At 38.6% G+C, this 17862-nt stretch overlaps 1 protein-coding gene across 1 annotated transcript in view; it reads left to right on the forward strand.

Annotated features, from left to right (window-relative positions):
- Window positions 1–17862, forward strand: part of LOC104080123 (dedicator of cytokinesis protein 1-like) — a gene marked incomplete at its 5' end in the record, with an annotated part of 73160 nt that overhangs the window by 53401 nt on the left and 1897 nt on the right. The window contains 3 exons of the mRNA XM_009582404.1: window positions 1187–1385; window positions 5755–5908; window positions 9802–9947. Of these exons, the coding sequence (XP_009580699.1) occupies window positions 1187–1385; window positions 5755–5908; window positions 9802–9947 (499 nt within the window). The remainder of the gene's footprint in view (window positions 1–1186; window positions 1386–5754; window positions 5909–9801; window positions 9948–17862) is intronic.

The following is a 17862-nucleotide window of genomic DNA, read 5'->3' on the forward strand; positions in this document are numbered from 1 at the left end:
ACTCTTTAAAAAATGAAGTTTTCCTTTAAAAGTTTATTGTACCTCTCAAGATTTTTTCCTTTGTAGACAGAAAAAAAATAGTCATGGACTGTAAAAATTGCAGAGCTGATGGTAGTAGTATATCAGCCTTGCCTATATTCACACACCTGAAGCATTCCAGGTGGGAAAATACATCTGCTTTTTGGAAACTAGCCTTGCCCTTCATTGTTAACTGACCGATTTGTCATTCTTGACTTTATCTGTAATATCAGAACAACTAAGCTCAGGCCCCCTGGCTCCCCCTCACCAGGTCATGCTGTAGGTGAGCAGAGGTGTGGATCTGTGAGTATGTGTGCACGCTCGTATGGATATATACCTCATGCATGCATGCAAAACCAAACGTACACACACAGGGTGTTACTACAGACAGGAATGGTGCTTGTGTCTGTGGTTAAACCTCTATACTTCATGCTTTTGTGCAATGTATAGGTGTTTCCTTTGCATTAAGGGTGATATTGTTTGCTTTTCTGTGAAAAGGTACTGTGATTTTGATGAGTTACAAGGGTTTATGTTGTGCATGTTCAACAGAAAATCACTACACTTCTGCAAAACAACTTCTCAATTGTTATTCCTTCTCTGGAGAATAAATACATCCTCTTTCCCCATCAAAAAAAAAAAAAGTCCAGGAGGAATTTGGGGACTTGGCTATTTGTTAAAGAAATCCTTAAAGCCATTGGTCTGCCACATATGGACTGCCTCCAAGGCGCAGGGGAAGTAGAGGTGACATTTCTTTAATGCATTGGACAATTACCTGCACAGCTATCGTGCTGATTTCCACTGGATTCCATGTCTGCTGGCACGCCTGCCGTGGTGCCACAGCACATACAGTGGGAGTGCTGAGTTAGAAACTCATTTTTATGTAAACCACGTACAGTGAAACTCAGGAGTTTGTGTAGCTGTAAACCAGTAAATTTACTACAGAGCAGGGAAATACGCGGTACTGGCTCTTCAGCAGTTCTGCAGTAAATTTTATTGTAAGACAATTACGACTGTTATGACCTTCTGCCCCCTCCTTTTCTCTCTAATGAGTTTTCCTGGATTAGCAAAGCATCGTTAACTCAAGTGAGACTTTGGGAAATATGTAAATGAATATTAGGTGTTTTGAAAATAGCATTTTATTGATCTAAGCAACAACAATTTTCTTTAGGTTTGTGCTGGAGCCGCTCCTGCCAAAAAAGATGCATTCTAGGTCTCAAGATAAATTGGACAAGGATGACCTAGATAAAGATAAGAAAGAAAAGAAGAAGGAGAAAAGGAACAGCAAGCATCAAGAGATATTTGATAAAGAATTTAAATCTACTGATATTTCTCTGCAGCAGTCTGAAGCAGTGATCCTTTCAGAAACGGTAACTTTATTAGCAAGTAATGCTTTATCTAATTCTGAGCAGTGTTCTTTTCTTTTTAAATAAAAATGTTTATTTTTAGACCAAAAATAACTCTAAGGGAATACGCTACGATGTTATATATGTGATTATGAATCAAAAATACAGATTTTATTTTCAGTGTAAAAAAAATCATGGTATCCCATATGAAAATCTTACCAAAAGCTATATATGACTGTTTGATAAAAGGAACAGATGGTATATCCTAAGTAAAATAAATGCTACCATTTTAGCAGCCTCTTGAATTTATGGTTCCCAATAGATCGTGATGGGTTTTCTCATATTTCAGCTGACTACCGCAAGACACTTTTTGGCAGAAATGTTACAAGGTCATTTCGTGCATGGCAATTACGTATTCTTGAAAGGCTATTTTGAGCAGAAAATTGTAAGCAGTTCCACTGGTGGATGTGTGTAAGAATATTAACTACAGAGCATATCTCTTTAAGCCCTCTCTTCTTGGCATATATTTAATTCATTGAAACTGTTCTAAAGGCTTAGGTAGCTTAAGAAATGGAAAGCAAGGCCATTTTCAGCTGGAGCAGGCAGTGCGTGAACTAACTGTAACCTCCAAATCTCTGCCTGGACACCTGTTTTGAGGCCAATAGTTTAAAACTTGCCCTCCAGAAATAAATGTAATGTTCTTTTAAAGATTTGCAGAAGTACTTGTAGGGCCAACTTTTAACTCAGCAGAGTCTTTCGTTGGTGGCTGTGTCATTTACATTGGACTTTCGAAACGGTTTCTCACTGACCTGTGATGACCAGATCCTTTAGGTCTTTCTGTTTGGTATTTGTAGCGGAGTATTACTTAGATGTTCAGCCATAGTTCCTCTGTTTTCTGGATTTGCTCCTTCTTTTCCATCCAGAGATGAGCTAATCTCTCAATTGTGTCTTCCGACATCTTGGAAGTTGTTTTGTCTGCTATGGCCTTGGGCCCAGTATTAGCTCAGCAAAAACTCAGATAAAATCCCTTTTGTGCGTCTCAGGCTTTTCACCCCAACTCCTTTGAAGCCAGTGATTTTTTCCATTGACTTCAGTAAATTTTGGATCAGCCCTGGTTTGTTTAAATGGAGATTCCTCCTGTCAAAGCCAGTCAGGTGAGCATCATTAGAGTGTTTTCAGACAGCAAATGCATTTTGCATAGATTTCCATATGTCTCGTCTTTTTGACGCAATGCATTCAAATCTGCACATTGCAGCAGTTGTATTTTGACTAAGCCTGAACGCTGCAATGGGAAGGCTTGCACTCGCATCTCCCAGATCCCCAAACGGACTAGCAGAGCTTGTGGAAGAAGAGCATTAGTCACAGGAGAAGAAAGTTGTATTTCAGGGCAGCTCAGTCAGTTGGACCTGCACAAATCCATGAGACCAGTTGGGAGGCGTCCAAGGATGCTGGAGAACTGGTTGATGTCACTGCAAGGTCACTGTCATCTCTGAGAAGTCTTGGACATTGGAGAAGATTGCTTATGACTGGAAAAATGCAAATGCTGGCTGGAAAGGAGGACATGATAACCCTTCAAGGCATATTCCCATTTGTCATCTGAGGAACAAAAATGAGCAAAGCCCAACATGGTTTAGCTCAAGTTTTCCACTCTTCCCAGTCAAGAGCTTTCAGTGGATGACTGGTATGAGTAGTTTTCCCCTGGTTATAGAGAGGGAGGAAAATTAAATGTCAGAATTAGTTACGTACCGTTACTTTGAGCTTCCTGAAATCCACGGATCAATAATATGAAACGGAATTTACTGATGAGAGAAAAGCTCTCCCTTTTCAGTATCTGCAAACTACTTGATGAGCTCCAAAATGACCAAGTCAATTTTTAATGCTTGGTTTAGTGTGGTTCATTTTCTCTTGTAGGTGAAATAGAGGAAACACTTTTGAGATTAGTTTACAAGAGTGGTTGTACAATTCCCACTGCTGTCTTTAGGAATTTTGTACAGATAATGACAAGAAGTTTAAAGATAAAATTTGTCTTGTCTTGACATTTTTGCACCCTGGAGACATATGTCCCCTATTAATGATATAAAAGGGAAATTGTTATCTTTTGTGGGTAAAAATTCAGCTTTTCCATTGTTCTACTTTTGTGGGCTGCACTGTGTGCAAATTCCCTTTTTAAGTTTAAATTGCTCCCAAAACACTGTTACTGCTGTGTTTTATGAAGAAAAAGGCATTTTGATTTCTCTTGCATTAGGAGCTTGGAAGCAGAAAGTTTGCTAGCTTAAAAAAAGATGATGATGAAATGGAGGGGGGAAAAATTAAGGATTGTTTTTTTCCAAAAAAGTTGGAATCCAGATTTGACTAGAAATGGAAATTAAAATAAAGATTTAAAGAGCTTTTAAAGTGAGATTTTAGTAATAAATTACTATTAGTTACTGGATTTTGTATTATAGTTACTGGATTCCTTCTGTTGAGAATTTTAGAACTCACTTGTACCATCACTAACTCAATTACAAGATTTCAGTTATTTGGTGAATCTTCTAATGGATTCTTAGTTCTGACTTCTAAAATATTTGGGGGTTTTACAGCAAAAAACATGGAGCTTTTACATTTTCTTTAAAAAGGAGCATTCGGAGGCCGTTTTGTCTAGTTGTATGGCTTAAATACTTTTTCCAAATTTCACTGTACTCATAATGAATTTATTGACTGATCAAAACCCAAGCCCTAATTACAGCGATCTTGTACTACTGTGATCTTATCAGAAGAAAAATTAAGCACTTTAGTATGTGAAGATGATCAGTAATGTCTTTATAGTTTTCTAGAGATTTATATCTTCTTTTAAGTATCACATAAACTTCTTTAACATAAATTCTCATTGTTAGTTCTTTGATTCCATGAGCTGATAGCAAACCTAACACTGAAGTCAGGTAGTTAACAGACCACTTGAAAGCTTGTGTAAGAAATCAGAATAACAGGCTGTACATTTTACTGATTTAGTCGCATCTAACGTCACTCACTATTGATCCTGCTTTTGTTAGACCAAAAATAATTAGCAATGGGTTCGTTATGGATTAGTGGTCTCCAAAGAGTTCATATTCCCTAGCAGAACTGTGATTTATATGAAGCTTTAAGAAAAGGACCAAGCTTGTCAATCACAGAATTTATCTGAGGTAAGTAGCTACAGACCAGGTTAACTTGGGAACTTGAGTCTAGTTGTTGGTTTTTCTCTTGATTCTGGCATTGCAGCTTTCCTAATCAATTAGTGTATTTCCTTAGTTGATTTTTTATAATTATATGCCTCTGAGAAAGTGATTACTGTGCTTATCCATTCTACTAAAAATATGCTTTAAAAGATCTTGAAAGAAGAAACCTTTGGAGTCTTTAGCACTTGAATTTTAGTATCAGGCAAATTTCAGAAAGGTTACCCTGAGGTCTCGATGAACTTTCAAAAAAAGGTACATACTTTATGGTCATTCATTTCTTGTAGAAGGGTCTCAGAGACACAGCCTTTTATGCAAACCCTTTTAGGGTTTGTTTTCTGACAATAAAAGGAGGCACTCATACCTCATTTTAGATTTCTCCTTCACAACACACTTTTTAAAAAAACATTGTGAAATGACAAAATTCTTCAGAAAGTATGAATTGCTGCTGGCATTTTCTGTTTTGTCCTAATGCAGTACCATGGCTATTCCGTCTTAACGTCAGGTTGCTGCTCCATTTTCTGTGATCTCCTGGAAATAAAAAATTCCTTTCTTCACTGCAATTACTAGAAATATGTGGATAGGTAACAAACAGTAGAGCTCAGAATTAAACTCAGTAAAAGGAATCACCTTAACAAAGGATTAGTTGCTCATCAGATTACAAGTATCATTTCAGGGTTTCTGATGGAAAATTGAAATGGACTATGAAGCAGCCAGAGCAAAACAATAGGGATATTTCAGTGAATTAAATATAAGCACAAACAGGCGCCATCAAGAAAGTGTTTCTGGACATATGATGTCTCCCGCAGAAGAGGTTTCACCATGCAAACAATTGAAGAGATAAATTTTAAGAGGGAAGTAGAGCCGTGTGAGAAGCAAGAGATTTTGAATGCTGTATAATTTTGTGTAAGGATATAGACTTTCTTAGCTCTTATTAAGGAAGTGTTTGGGGAATTGGCTCGTTGCTTCAGAAAAATATGCCAGGCTATGGGAAGGTGTGTGCATTAAGTCTCCTTGTGATTCCTGGGGAGAAGGGAAAACCATTTGGAGCTGTGAAATACTGCATTAAATCAGAAGTATGGTATGTTATCATTGCCCTGTTACTGTTTAGGAGGTAGTGGGGAAAATGTAGCAATCCCAAGGTCTGCTGCTCAGTAACAGTATGTATTCCTTTATGTCTCACTGGTTTTGTCCTTGTGCAGATCAGCCCACTAAGACCACAGAGACCAAAAAGCCAAGTCATAAATGTCATTTCAAGTGAAAGACGTTTCTCTGTCTCTCCATCACCTCCCAGCTCCCAAGTGACGCCACCCCCAATAACTCCACGGACAAAACTTTCTTTCAGCATACAGTCCAGTAAGTCTTTAATTTTAACTAAATTTTCTTTTCCTAGCAAATTTTATGCAAAATAACTTCTACTGGGGAGATGTGTTTCCTGAGCATTGCATTACACATTGGTTTGAGTTCTTGGAGTTAGTCTTTTTGCCATCACCATGGGATTGCTTGCAGGAACAAGAATTTACTTTTTAACATCATGCCTCTTGTATTTGCCAGCAAAAATTATTTCCACATTTTACAAAAGCAAGCAAAATTGTTGCATTGAAAAAGTTTCTTTTCCTTTTTAAGTAATCATTAACAATTACTTACGTGTAGAGTTACTGTCGAAAATTAATGTTGTACTTGATTCTATATTGGATTTAGGGTATTTTGGAGCATAAAGACTGAAAAAATCATCTTTTAATGTAATTGTACCTTGAAAGAACTTTTATTTGCTACGTAGTGCGTAGTGAGTACAAGCCAGAAGGGGGGAAAAAAGTCAGTCTTTCTGATGTATTTTTTGTTTGACATTGACGTCTATCACTCCATTTTTCTGTAAAATACCGTCTGTTTGCTTCAGTCTTCAGGAAACCCTATTGCAAAACTAGGTGTAATACACACCTATTTCTTTTACAGTGCTATTTTCCAAAAACTGTTATTCAGAGTTTTCAGTTGCTAGCATGTGACAAAAAAAGAAAAAGATCCTTTTGATACGTGCAACCGAATGCTAGTACAATAGTCAAGAGGTCAATGTTAGTAAAGAGGAGAATAGATGATCAGTTTGACGAAAAAAGTCTTGTTCTATCGAGGTCACTGTTTTATTTACTTTTTTTGATACTTAAAACCTTTTCCCTTAAATAATGAGTGTTTTGGAAAGTTCTTGTTGCCAATTGCAGATATATGTCCTGTGACCAGGAACGTGTTTATTCTACAAATCTGTAGCAACAGAATTGTCTTCTAAAAGGCATGTGGCTTTGTTTTAATGATCTGAAATTGTTGGTTGCAAACATGTGGAAAAGGGATAAGCAAGTGCAAATCAATGCAATGTTTCCTTTGCATAGTCAGGCACCCAAAACAAGTATTTTGATAACGGTGAACTCTCTCCGTTCATTGCAGTTTTGATAGCCAAAAACTACCAGTATGCTAAAAATTGGAAATAGGGGGAAGTAGAGTATGTATAGTCCTGCAAAAGATACTCTTTGAATTGGATTATTTCTTCCTGTGTACATTTTATTAAAACTAACTTGATCTCTTTTTTAAAAAATTATCTGAAGCTATCATGTATTTCTGAGAATACTTATGTCTATATGCAAGAGATTTATGGGTGTAATGTAAAATAGGTTCAGCTTATTGCAAAAGCCATGGGACTTGTCCATAATCGTTTGAGGAATTGTAGTGATAATTTTTTTTAGGAATTCCAAGGATAAAGAAGTTACTTCAGTGCACAAATTGGCTAAAAGCAGTTAATGGGTTGCTAAGCAATACTGCTTGCTTGTTAGCTGGCAGTTCAGGAGAATGGAGTGTAAAATTTGATCATTAGGTTAAGATGAAAAAAAAGTCATCTAACTGATCTCTTGCCAGCTCAAAGATAATCTCAGTGGCACGTGTCCGGTAAGGAATAAAATATTCAGAGCATACTAATCTGATGAGACACCTTGAATAATGATAGCAAACCAGAAATTATAAGTAATTATTTGTATAGTGCCTGAGTTAGTGAGGTATAGTTCAGCTGAATTAAGCAGGAGAAAATTAATAGATCTGTAGCAAATAGATCTTCTTGAAACATGACTGAGAATTACTGGTTTGCGTTCGATACCTCTTTCTGCAGTAGGGTGGATGACTCCTGGATTTCATTAAACTGTGTGAAAGATTAGCTAGTCAGGGCGAATAATTTTTTTCATTATACAATACTGTTGTTCTACTAAACAGTTTGCCAGACTGAATGCAAATCTGTTGTTAATGTATATTATGAACTATTCATGTGGATGGAAATACTCTGTCCACATTTACAGGGATTTATTGCTGACCTAGAAAAGGATGAGGTTGTGAAGGTGCCATGTACAGGCTGTAGGAACACAGTGGGGGCTGCATAAAATTAGAGCTGTAACAGGAGCTGGGGAACGTAGGGAAACGGACAGAAGCAGAGGAGGACACAGTTGCAGGCAGGACAGTTGGTGACCATCCAGGTTGTTCAGATTATTGCAGACCTTAAAGTAGAGTTGCCTCCAGACGTTGTTTCCTCTGCAGCTCTAGTGAAAACATTGCTCACCTGCCTTTCCATGGATCTTCCAAATGCCAACCTTAAAGAAACAAAGGATTTGTGTAACTCCTAACAAAATTTGTCTTACCATCTTCTTGGTAGCACCTATTAGTCTACATGTAATGGCTTAGATTAAGTTAGTAGATACTGTAATATCATATAAGATACAAAGATGAAGTGTTCAGGTCAGTTAAATTCAGCTACTAGAAGGCTGTAAGACTAAATTTCCAATGTTTATCTATGAACAGGGAAGTGATCTGCAAATGAACAGGGAAGTTCATTCGCAGTGTCAGTGTTTAGTTACAAATGTTTTTCAGTTATATGTTTTAATGACATGAGCTTAGCAGAAGTAGATTCTGATGGAGATATTTAAAGGAAAGTATTATAAACGTTTGGGGAATGGAGAAATCCTGTACGTATAGAAAAGGAAGGATGAAAAACAGGAGCAATGGAAAAAGCGATGAGAAATTCAGGTGCTGGAGGACAAACAACGCTTTTCAGTCTGATGTAGAAGAAGCCACTGAAAGTTTGAAGTCCCAGGATGGCAAATCTTCTTCTTCCTGGCGTAGTTGAAAGTTCAAGTGAAAGGATGAAAAGTAAAATTACAGTTTTCAGTGACAAATCAATACTGCCACCTTACAGTTAAATTGTGTTAGTGAGAGTCCATTTTAGAGAGCAATAAAAGGACGCTTTTTGTAAGATATTGATAGGAACCTTGCAATAAAAATATCTGCATAAACAAGTCTTCCACTTGTTTCACAAATCACACCAGTAAAATAAAAATAACCTTTTTTCATTTCCTAAATGCAAACACTTCCCTAATTTATCAAAAATAAATTAAGTTTCTTATCTCATAGAGCTCCCAGTGGGTTTTGCCTGTGGTAAAATGACTGAATTACCCTGAAACACACCGTGGGTGGATTTCTACACAAAAACCTATGTATCACTCAGGCCTCAATAAACTTTATTGTCCCTCAGGCTATTCGCCTTTACAGCACGTACCTGCTAGGATTTATCTGCTAAGAAAAGGGAACTTTCTACCCAGCAAACAGTAATAATAAATGTTTTGTACTTTCTTTTGCGTGATTTTATTTACTCAACAACTAATGACTGCTCATTTATTATAGCTACCTGGAGTTTGAAAGTTTCTGAGAGATGTAGGTCATTATAGGCTTTCATTTGCGCATTTTATTAACAAGAAGCTTTTATTTTACTGCGGGAAAGCAAATAAATATTACCTCGATTATATTTTCTTAGTGCACTTACCAAAACTTCTATTGTGTATTAATGTACAAGGTGAAAATGCAGAGCTTACAGCTTAGAAAATTCTGTTTACTAAGCTATGAATATTTTGGCGTGAAATCTAAAGGAAAAAGTATTTACTATTAAAAAGAAGGGATTGTTCAAGTATTTTGAGTGTATCCTAAAAATTAGCCAATGCAACTCCACAGTGCATACTTCTCATCGATGTGGGGGTGGGTTCATTTGCTCTACTTTCCTTTAAAATCCTTCATTAGATGAGCTGCAGATAATTATAGAGGCAGTGAAGAGCAGACAAAGATATCACATGTGCAGCATTATCGCAGTATCAATGCCATAAGAATTGGCGCAGTCTGGATCTTTGGATTTGATCCAGTTATTGAAAGAGTTAACTCAGTATTGATTTTTACAGATCTGGAGCTGAATGGTATGTCCAGCTCCGACATCCCTGACGTTCCTCCTCCTCTGCCTCTCAAAGGAAGCATGGCCGATTATGGGAATCTTATGGAAAGTCAAGACTTGATCAGCCCGACGACCTCCCCGCCTGCTCATCAAAGGGTGAGTCCCAGAGATGATAATTTTCTGCAATTTTCTTTGCTTTTCTACTTTGCGCAATCCACAGCAAGATGTAATCCAGAGATTTCTGCAGTTGCAAACAAGCATCTGGAGTATGAGGGAACAGCGTTGCTCACGGGGACCGAGCTGAGGAGAGGTTGGATTCATTCTGGTGGAGAAGACTAAGCAAAATGTTGTTAGCTGTGTTGGTAAGGGAGCTTAAACCGACAGGATATAGTCTCAGCAGCAAATTAGATTTAATAGCCTTTCAATCCTGTCTCAGGAAAGGAAATAAAACACGTACCTGACATCTTTTCTTTCTGGAGCTCGGTTCTGTCGGCATTCAATCACTGCTTGTTTCCTAGAGGCAAACACACGTGCCCCGTTTGAGGGAAGGAGCTCAGAAACACTCTTCATCATCAACAGGGTTTTCAGCTTTCTGAAGAAAATACACTTTTTCAACTTTGTTTCCTGTATCTTGGAAGCTTTTAAAAATAATTTGGTCCTTTTCTTTGAAGTAGCACTTTTGAGAAGGACCATTTATTTCCTTTTTAGAGAAAAAAATATGTTTAAAGAGGTTTTCTTTTCTTTGACTTTGACATGTGTAATTTTGGCCAAGCTGTTATTTTGCACAAAAATTCTCAGGGGTAACGACTCTTTTTTGTTTGCAGAGGTATCTTCCAGTTCATAATTCAAATGAAATTCTGTTGAGTAATTTGCTTTTCAGTAAGTGTATTGGTTAGAGAAAACATTTATAATCTCAGCAGAGAAAGAGTCAGGCAGGAATTTAGTTTTAACTCTGGAAATAGTTTTGTTTAACACAGACTATCACAGTGCACAGCAGTACACAAGTCTGGCTTTTTCCATAGTTGAAATTGTAATTACGTTGTTGCAGGAATTTAGTATTTTCAGGCTAAATAGGGAAAAAAAAAGGATATAGAAGTAACTTCAGGAATGTGAGTAGTGTTATTCAAAACACAATGCTTTATATGCATATATTGAAAAAAATCTCTATTCCTATCGTCTCTTCCATAGTTCTTCCTCATGGCTGGACAGTTTTAGTAAATATTTTCACTAAATTTTTTTGCAAACCCTTTTCCTCTAATTTCCATCAAGGTATACTAAGCTCTTACCCATTTCCCTGACTTCTCTCTCGGGGGCCAGCTCTCGCTTGACCTGAATATAGACCTGAATATAGTGGAAAATTACAGAATGTACAGGAGGGCTGGCAGGAGTTTTGTCTAAGGAATCCATCTTCATGAAGAAACCTGAGAAATTCAAATTAGGTTTCAAACTTCTTGAGCTCCTTCCTCTATGAGCTGCAGAATAGTAAATTCATTTTGTATGGTAGACTATAAGTTTTAGGTCATGGTAGTAGCTCAGGATTGTTAACATGAGTTCAGTTTTTAGCTAAAAAGCATTAAACAGTGAGATGATAAAACGTGGTGAGGAATAAAAATCCCAATAGCCAGGTTCTTTTTCCATTCCTCGCGAGGCTGTTTGAAGGGGTTTCCATTCAGTGGACAAATGCTAGATATTTACTGTACTACTTGCAAATGCCACCATGCCATGATGGTTAGAGCCCAGACCTGAAGACAACTGAGGTTCCAGCTGTGGTCTCGTTGCTGTTGAAGATGTGACCTTGCACAGCTCCTGTAGCTGTCGTGAGGGTTTCCACATCGCTAAATGGAAGTTCCTAAAAATAGGAGCAATATGCTCCCTTGTTTTTTTGCAAAGTTTTATTCAGGTCTTAATATTTTTTCTCTTTACAGTCTTCACTGCTCAGACTCATTTTTTTTTTTTAATATATTTTGTAATTGTAGAAATGGGCCTCATTGTTCAACATTGAGTGTTGAAGGAGCTCAAGATGTAAGCATACCTTAGAAATGCAATCGAATATAATAAAAATTTTCTTCAGCATTGTATTTTTATAAACTTTCCAAGGCAAGGGAATATAGTTTCAAAGTCTGAAAAATGGATCTAAAGCAGATTTGTCACATAGTCTTAGAATGAATTTTAGGAAAGGGTTCTAGTCTTACAATAACCACTCTGCACATTTATTTCATCAGGCTTATAGGAAGGAAGCTGTTAAAGAACATAAAGAAAATGAGTAGTGCTGGGCACGAAAGATCAGATGGGTAAATTCTTATTACTGCTGTGATTAAATCCCACTCCACAGTTTTTAATGCCTTGTGGTTCATGGGTCAAATAGCTACATGCTTCATAACTTTATAATTCTCTGCCTAGTAAACTGATCATCTTTTAAATTACACATGCTTTGTATCCGTGAAGAAAAATCAGTAAAAAATATTACAGACAAGATTATCTTAGTAGCTTTTAAACTGGAAGTATCTCCTTGTATGAGAAATTATTACATGGTTCACTCTGGTTGTCTTGCAGTCAGTTTTGAAAACCAAAAAAAGCGCTGTAGTGAATTGAAAAGCATGCAGTGATAAATGCATCAAGAAATACTTCAGACTGCAGGCAATAGTGTCGTTTAGTGTCTGAGACGGTAATCTTAGATTATTTGGAGTCCACTATTAACTTGGTCTACCTTAAGTCTTTTGTCCAAGTGATCATCTAATTATAATTTTCTGATTGTCCTCTTATTCTTTGTTAACTGTGATACCCTTACATATATTTTCTTGCACGGTATGATTTTTTCTGCTAAAAATGTTCCTAATTATATATGGGAGCATAAAAAAAGAAGTCTACGACTCCTACAAGGATTATTATTACATCAAGGGATTCCTTTAGGCACTTCTCATTTTTAAGGGTTCATCCATACCCTTGCATACAAATCAACTGCCTGCTTAGTATTCACAGCGAGAAGGGAAACTCAAAGAAAATAGACAGAGCGCTTACATTTATAATATCGGCTATAACACTTACTAAGCATCAGATAATTGTTTGGATGAGAAAATCTCGATCGACGCGGCGTAGAACTTGGCAAGGAGGGATAGCAAAGGCTGAAGTGGTGTGTAATGTGAGGACTGGAACGGTCTCGCGTGGCTGACCGCGACGGTGCTTATTTTGAGACTCTGGGATCCTGTTGCACGAGGAGCACTCAGCCTGGTTATTTGGATATAATGGAAGTGTTTACACAGAAGGAAAAATCCAGGGTATTTTTCATGGGTTGCGATGCATATGCTGCAGTGCTGATCTCTTAGGTTAGCCACAGTGAGCAAAAAATGACCTTAAAGGCTTCAGCAAATGTACTGTACTCATGCGGACAGAGAAAAAGAGTTGAGGCTAGAAACCCAGCTGAAACTACGGAGGCAGCAGGTAATTAGGGAGCACTGCTTCAGAGTTCACAATTTTTCCTTTATTCTTAGGAGACGTTATTTCTCAGGAGAAATCCCCTTCCTTCCCAAAGTGCCTCACGCAGCCCCCTGGCTCCATTCCCCCTGGCTCCATTCCCCCCAGCTGGGGCTGGTGGGGAAGCCTCTGAGCATCGTTGTGCCGCCTCCCCAGGACCCCCGCCACTGGTTTGGTGGCTCAAGGCTTGCTGCTGGCTCGCTTACGGGCGGACAGTTAGCAGCGTTATCCCATGGAGATGTTGGAAAAAGTGGAATTGGAAAAAGTGCATTATTAATCCGTTATATTAAATTAGAAAGTTGACTTTGTGGGCTGCATTTGCTCACAAGTGGAAATAAGTATCTCCTCTTCTGTCCGATACTCCAGATTTTTACAAAAACAGACTCTCTGACCAAAGGCTTTCCATGATGCGTAGAAGTATATAAAGTGCCCAAAAGAAAAAAAAAAAAATTGGTTTTTATTTACCATCTGATCATTATTTTTGCCTGCTGGAGATGGGAAACGTTGCAAGCCCTTCCTCCGGTGCAAAGTCTCCGCCACCTCTGGCTTCGGCTGGGCTGGGGTTTGGTGGGTTAAGCTCTTGCCGAACAAAGAGTTTCTAAAAAGCTCACAGTCACTTTTTAATAAGTCTCAAAATCAATGAACTGCCACTGCTTATTACAGGATTTTGAGTGAAAAATGTGTTCTTCTGGTATCTGCCCGGAAATACAGAGCCCGTGATGTGTCCCTGAGCAGCACCCTTGATTTTGTTTCGGAAAGGGCCGTGTTGCTGCCCTCAGAGTTGCACGGGATCAAGCTGCGGGTTTTGCTCTGGCCAATTGGTAATGCATTTGTTTATGGCTCTCGCAGGGCCCGGGCCTTCAGTAAGAAATACAGTTTCGGTCTGGAGTCTAAACCTAATTCTGAGGGTATTGCTCATAACTCTTGAGGTCTGTTTGTGTACGGACCAGAGCAGAAAATCAGTGCTTTTGAAAATTGAGTTAGCCAGCACGGTCTGAAATACTAATAGCCTCCACATGCAGAAATGTGGTTCAACAGGGGGAAAATGGCATTAGCTGTGCTTTAACACATGCACCAGGAGCAAAGTCCTCCCTGCGTGAGGGATGCAGACCTCTGCTAGGTCCAGCTTTCCCCCTCATCCACTGCCGTCACTCCCGTGGGAGCATCCCTCCAGGGAACGCTCCCCCGTTGGGAAAGCGGTCAGGGTCCTGCCAAACAACCCATCGGGAGAATCTGATTCAAAGCAATCCGATGTTGCCTGTTTTGAAGGATCTTTCACGTTGCCCAAGGAGGGGATGGTTACCACGTGGCGGGTAGGAGCACACAAAGGGCACCTCTGCAGAAAGACTTTTAAAATTACTTTCTCTTATCAAAGTACACTCCAGCAAGGGCAGCTAATGGCTGCGATACACAGTCAAACGAAACTCTAATAGATGAAGTATGACAACAGAGTTCAGACAGTCATTTTACATCGGTTACCTGCGGTATTTTCCACATAATTTTGCTCCCTGGGTCAAACTGCCAATTAGCTTAAACTGTCTATAATTTGGTTCAAATTAGTGGAGTTGGGTTGATTCTCTCTGCTGGCACGTTATCACACTTTCAGAATAGGAGTGTTATTCCTCCAAGACCTCACATTATGTGTTATTTTTCATTGCAGATATCAAATAAACAAGTTGCTGCTTGTCAGGCGACTTGGCTCCATGCTAAAAACAATGGTGTAAGCGAGAAGGAACAATTCACAGCTCAGTGTTTGGAAGCATTCACACAGTCCCATGTAGTTGATAGCCTATATACGTCTTATTTCTACTGCTTCTGACCTGTTTAGATCCGTTAGTCCTTCAAACTAAAGTGTTTTTGATTGGATCACCATAGCTTGTCATATTTATGACCATTTAATTTCGAAGAAAAATAGTTACACAGGAAGAAATTTCTTACAGTGTCACAAGGACCATTTTTGGGAATCAAAGTTTGTTTGATTTTTTTGTTGTTGGTTTTTTAGTAGTATTTTCTGATTAAAAAAAAATCTCATATCTTATTTTGCTTCTTCACAGAGTGGAAAAAAAAATTTTTTTTTTTCATCTTTGTTTTTCATTGCATCCTGAACATGTGTAGTGTAGTGTATTTTATATCTCTAAGAGAACGGAGACATATGTTTTTAAACCTGATTCTTTTCTGTATCAGGAAAAAACAAACAAATGGGAGCAATTTCATGTTTGAAGCAGAAGGAACAGATTGCCTCTGTGTTGCAGATGTGCCTTTTACATAAGGTTTCTGCTTCCCCTCAGGTACCCGTGAGTCAAGGATTCTGCCCAAAATAGGTTTGAATGTGAACCAGCAGTCTCTATCATTATGTCAGAAAGTAAAAGCATGCTTCAAGATTCGGCGGGTTCACAGTTAACCACTGAAATATAAACATGAACTCTGCAAATCAGTTCTTAATTAAATGTAGAATCAAGGGAAACTCTGTTTTGTATTTCAAAGTTTCTAAGGGGAAGCGTAGCAAAAATGAACTTCATGAGCCTAATAATGTTTTTCTGAGTATGATATTAAAGGGAGACAGAAAGTGTGCTTGAATTTCTTCCTGTGCTGGAATAAAAGGGAGCGTGTATCGGCCCTGGGAGTGATGGCTAGATTTGGAGTTGCAGCAGTTCCATATTGGCACGTTTTGTCGTGCTAATTTCTCAATAATGTTGCCCCGACGAGCATTACATGTCCTACTTACTATATTCATGGTAGCTTATTATATAAATGAACATGTACTAAATTTATCCAACTTTCTAATGGAAATTGTAAATTCAATTATAATAATTATCTACCTATCTCTGTTATTTCTTTCTGCCTAATTTGCTTGCAGAATCTAAGCTCTGGTAGGTTTTGTGCTCGTTATTTATAGCATTTATATTTAACTTATTCTCATTGTATTTGCATTGTATCTGTTCTTCAGAAGCAGGTTTTCAGGGATAATTCGATTGTTCTCTGATCAATATGAAGGGCTCATTTGTTTGAGAAATGCCTTTGATCTAATTGAATTGAGAATTATTGCCAATATACTGTTATTTAAATTGAAAATGGATTTTCACAAATGATGCTATCAGCAAAGTTAGTTTTTTCTAGTGATAAATATGATGTTAAAGATATCATCTGAGAGCAAAGCACTGAGGAAATTTTTATGTTTTGTGATGTATTTTAGAGGGGCACCTGCTTTATTTAGTTATGAAATTAATGTCATCTCCGTGAGGAGTTCTTGCATGTTGTATGCTGATGTTCTGCAGACCACCAGCATTTCCCAAAGTTTGCCCAGAAGCCCCTGCCTGGATACGTGACTGTAACTAAGCAGTTCTCAAAGATTTTGAAATCTGCAGATCACAGTTGAATGTGTGAGGCTAACTACCATTGACAGTCCAGGTCTTGTTCAGGTGCTTCAGTAGGGATTCAGGAGCTAACTTAACATACCGGGTTAAGAAAAGTATTTGGTCAGATAGAGGAAGTATTTAATGGTTCTGACTGTAATAGGTAGAGACAGATCAGCAGTGACATTTAAAAAAAAAAAAAAAAAAACACAAAAAACCCGAAGTTCAATTTTGCATTTAGTAAAATAAAATTCTTATTTTATCTGCTTTACGTACTAGTCTGTTGACTTGATTTTCTGGCTCAGAGATCATTGTGCACCGTGTCCCACTGTAAGGAAGGAATACCTAGTGCACAGATTTGGGCCTCTCTGGGAAGTGAGGCTCTTACTGAGCAGGGTCTTCCTGACATGTGCGTTTCGAGCAGCAGTGCCCTTTCGAGACTCAAACCTTTTCATAACCTGGTTGTTTCTTCAGAAGAGCTCGTATAAACTTCAACTGGACCGTGAACATGGAAGTCTTCATTGCCAAATATGTTCAGTCCTGTCCTCATCGGTGAGCAGGAGCCTTCCCCTGGCAGACAGGGGAGTGCAGCCTTCCAGACAGGGCACCCCCGGGCTCCGGCGCCTTGCTCTCAGTCCAGACTTTCTTATCCAGTAGCAGATTAAAACCAATTGATTTCCGAGCTGGTAACAAAGCATTCTGTAGCCAAAGAGGAAGGTGAGAGCGCAGACGCCGCTGCGTTGGCGGTGCTGCTGGAGAGGCCGGGGAAACGGAGAGCGGACGGCCTTCGCCCCTCCGTACTCTGGGCCTGCTATTTTCGATGGTGGTAAAATGGAGAGACTAGCTCAGGGCACGGCTTTCCTGCCGATAGTTTGTGATCCCTGTTCGTTTACCATGGGGGAGAGCCGGGAGGAATGAGGAAAGCTGTAAAACAGATTGGAAAGTATTGCTTTCTGGGTAGGATACAGGAAAAATATTCCAGCAAAAATCCAGCCTTCCTGGCTCTGCCAGTATGCAGTCTTACCTTTCTATTTAGTCTATGATTAGTAAAACTGGTAAAAGCTCCGGATTTATAACTTCATGCTGTCTTAAAAGCTGACTTTGAAGAGGGCATTCAGTTACCTTAAAGATACTTTATTCCTTCTACTCTTGCATGTCTGAAAACTCCCAGTCAGAGCTTGCAGGAGTCTCTCCGGGCTTCTGCCTCGTGGCAGAGGAAAGACTGAAAAGTCCGGGCATCACCCTGA

The sequence above is a fragment of the Fulmarus glacialis genome, unplaced genomic scaffold (assembly GCF_000690835.1).
Source record: "Fulmarus glacialis isolate BGI_N327 unplaced genomic scaffold, ASM69083v1 scaffold13147, whole genome shotgun sequence".
Taxonomy (NCBI): Eukaryota; Metazoa; Chordata; class Aves; order Procellariiformes; family Procellariidae; genus Fulmarus; species Fulmarus glacialis.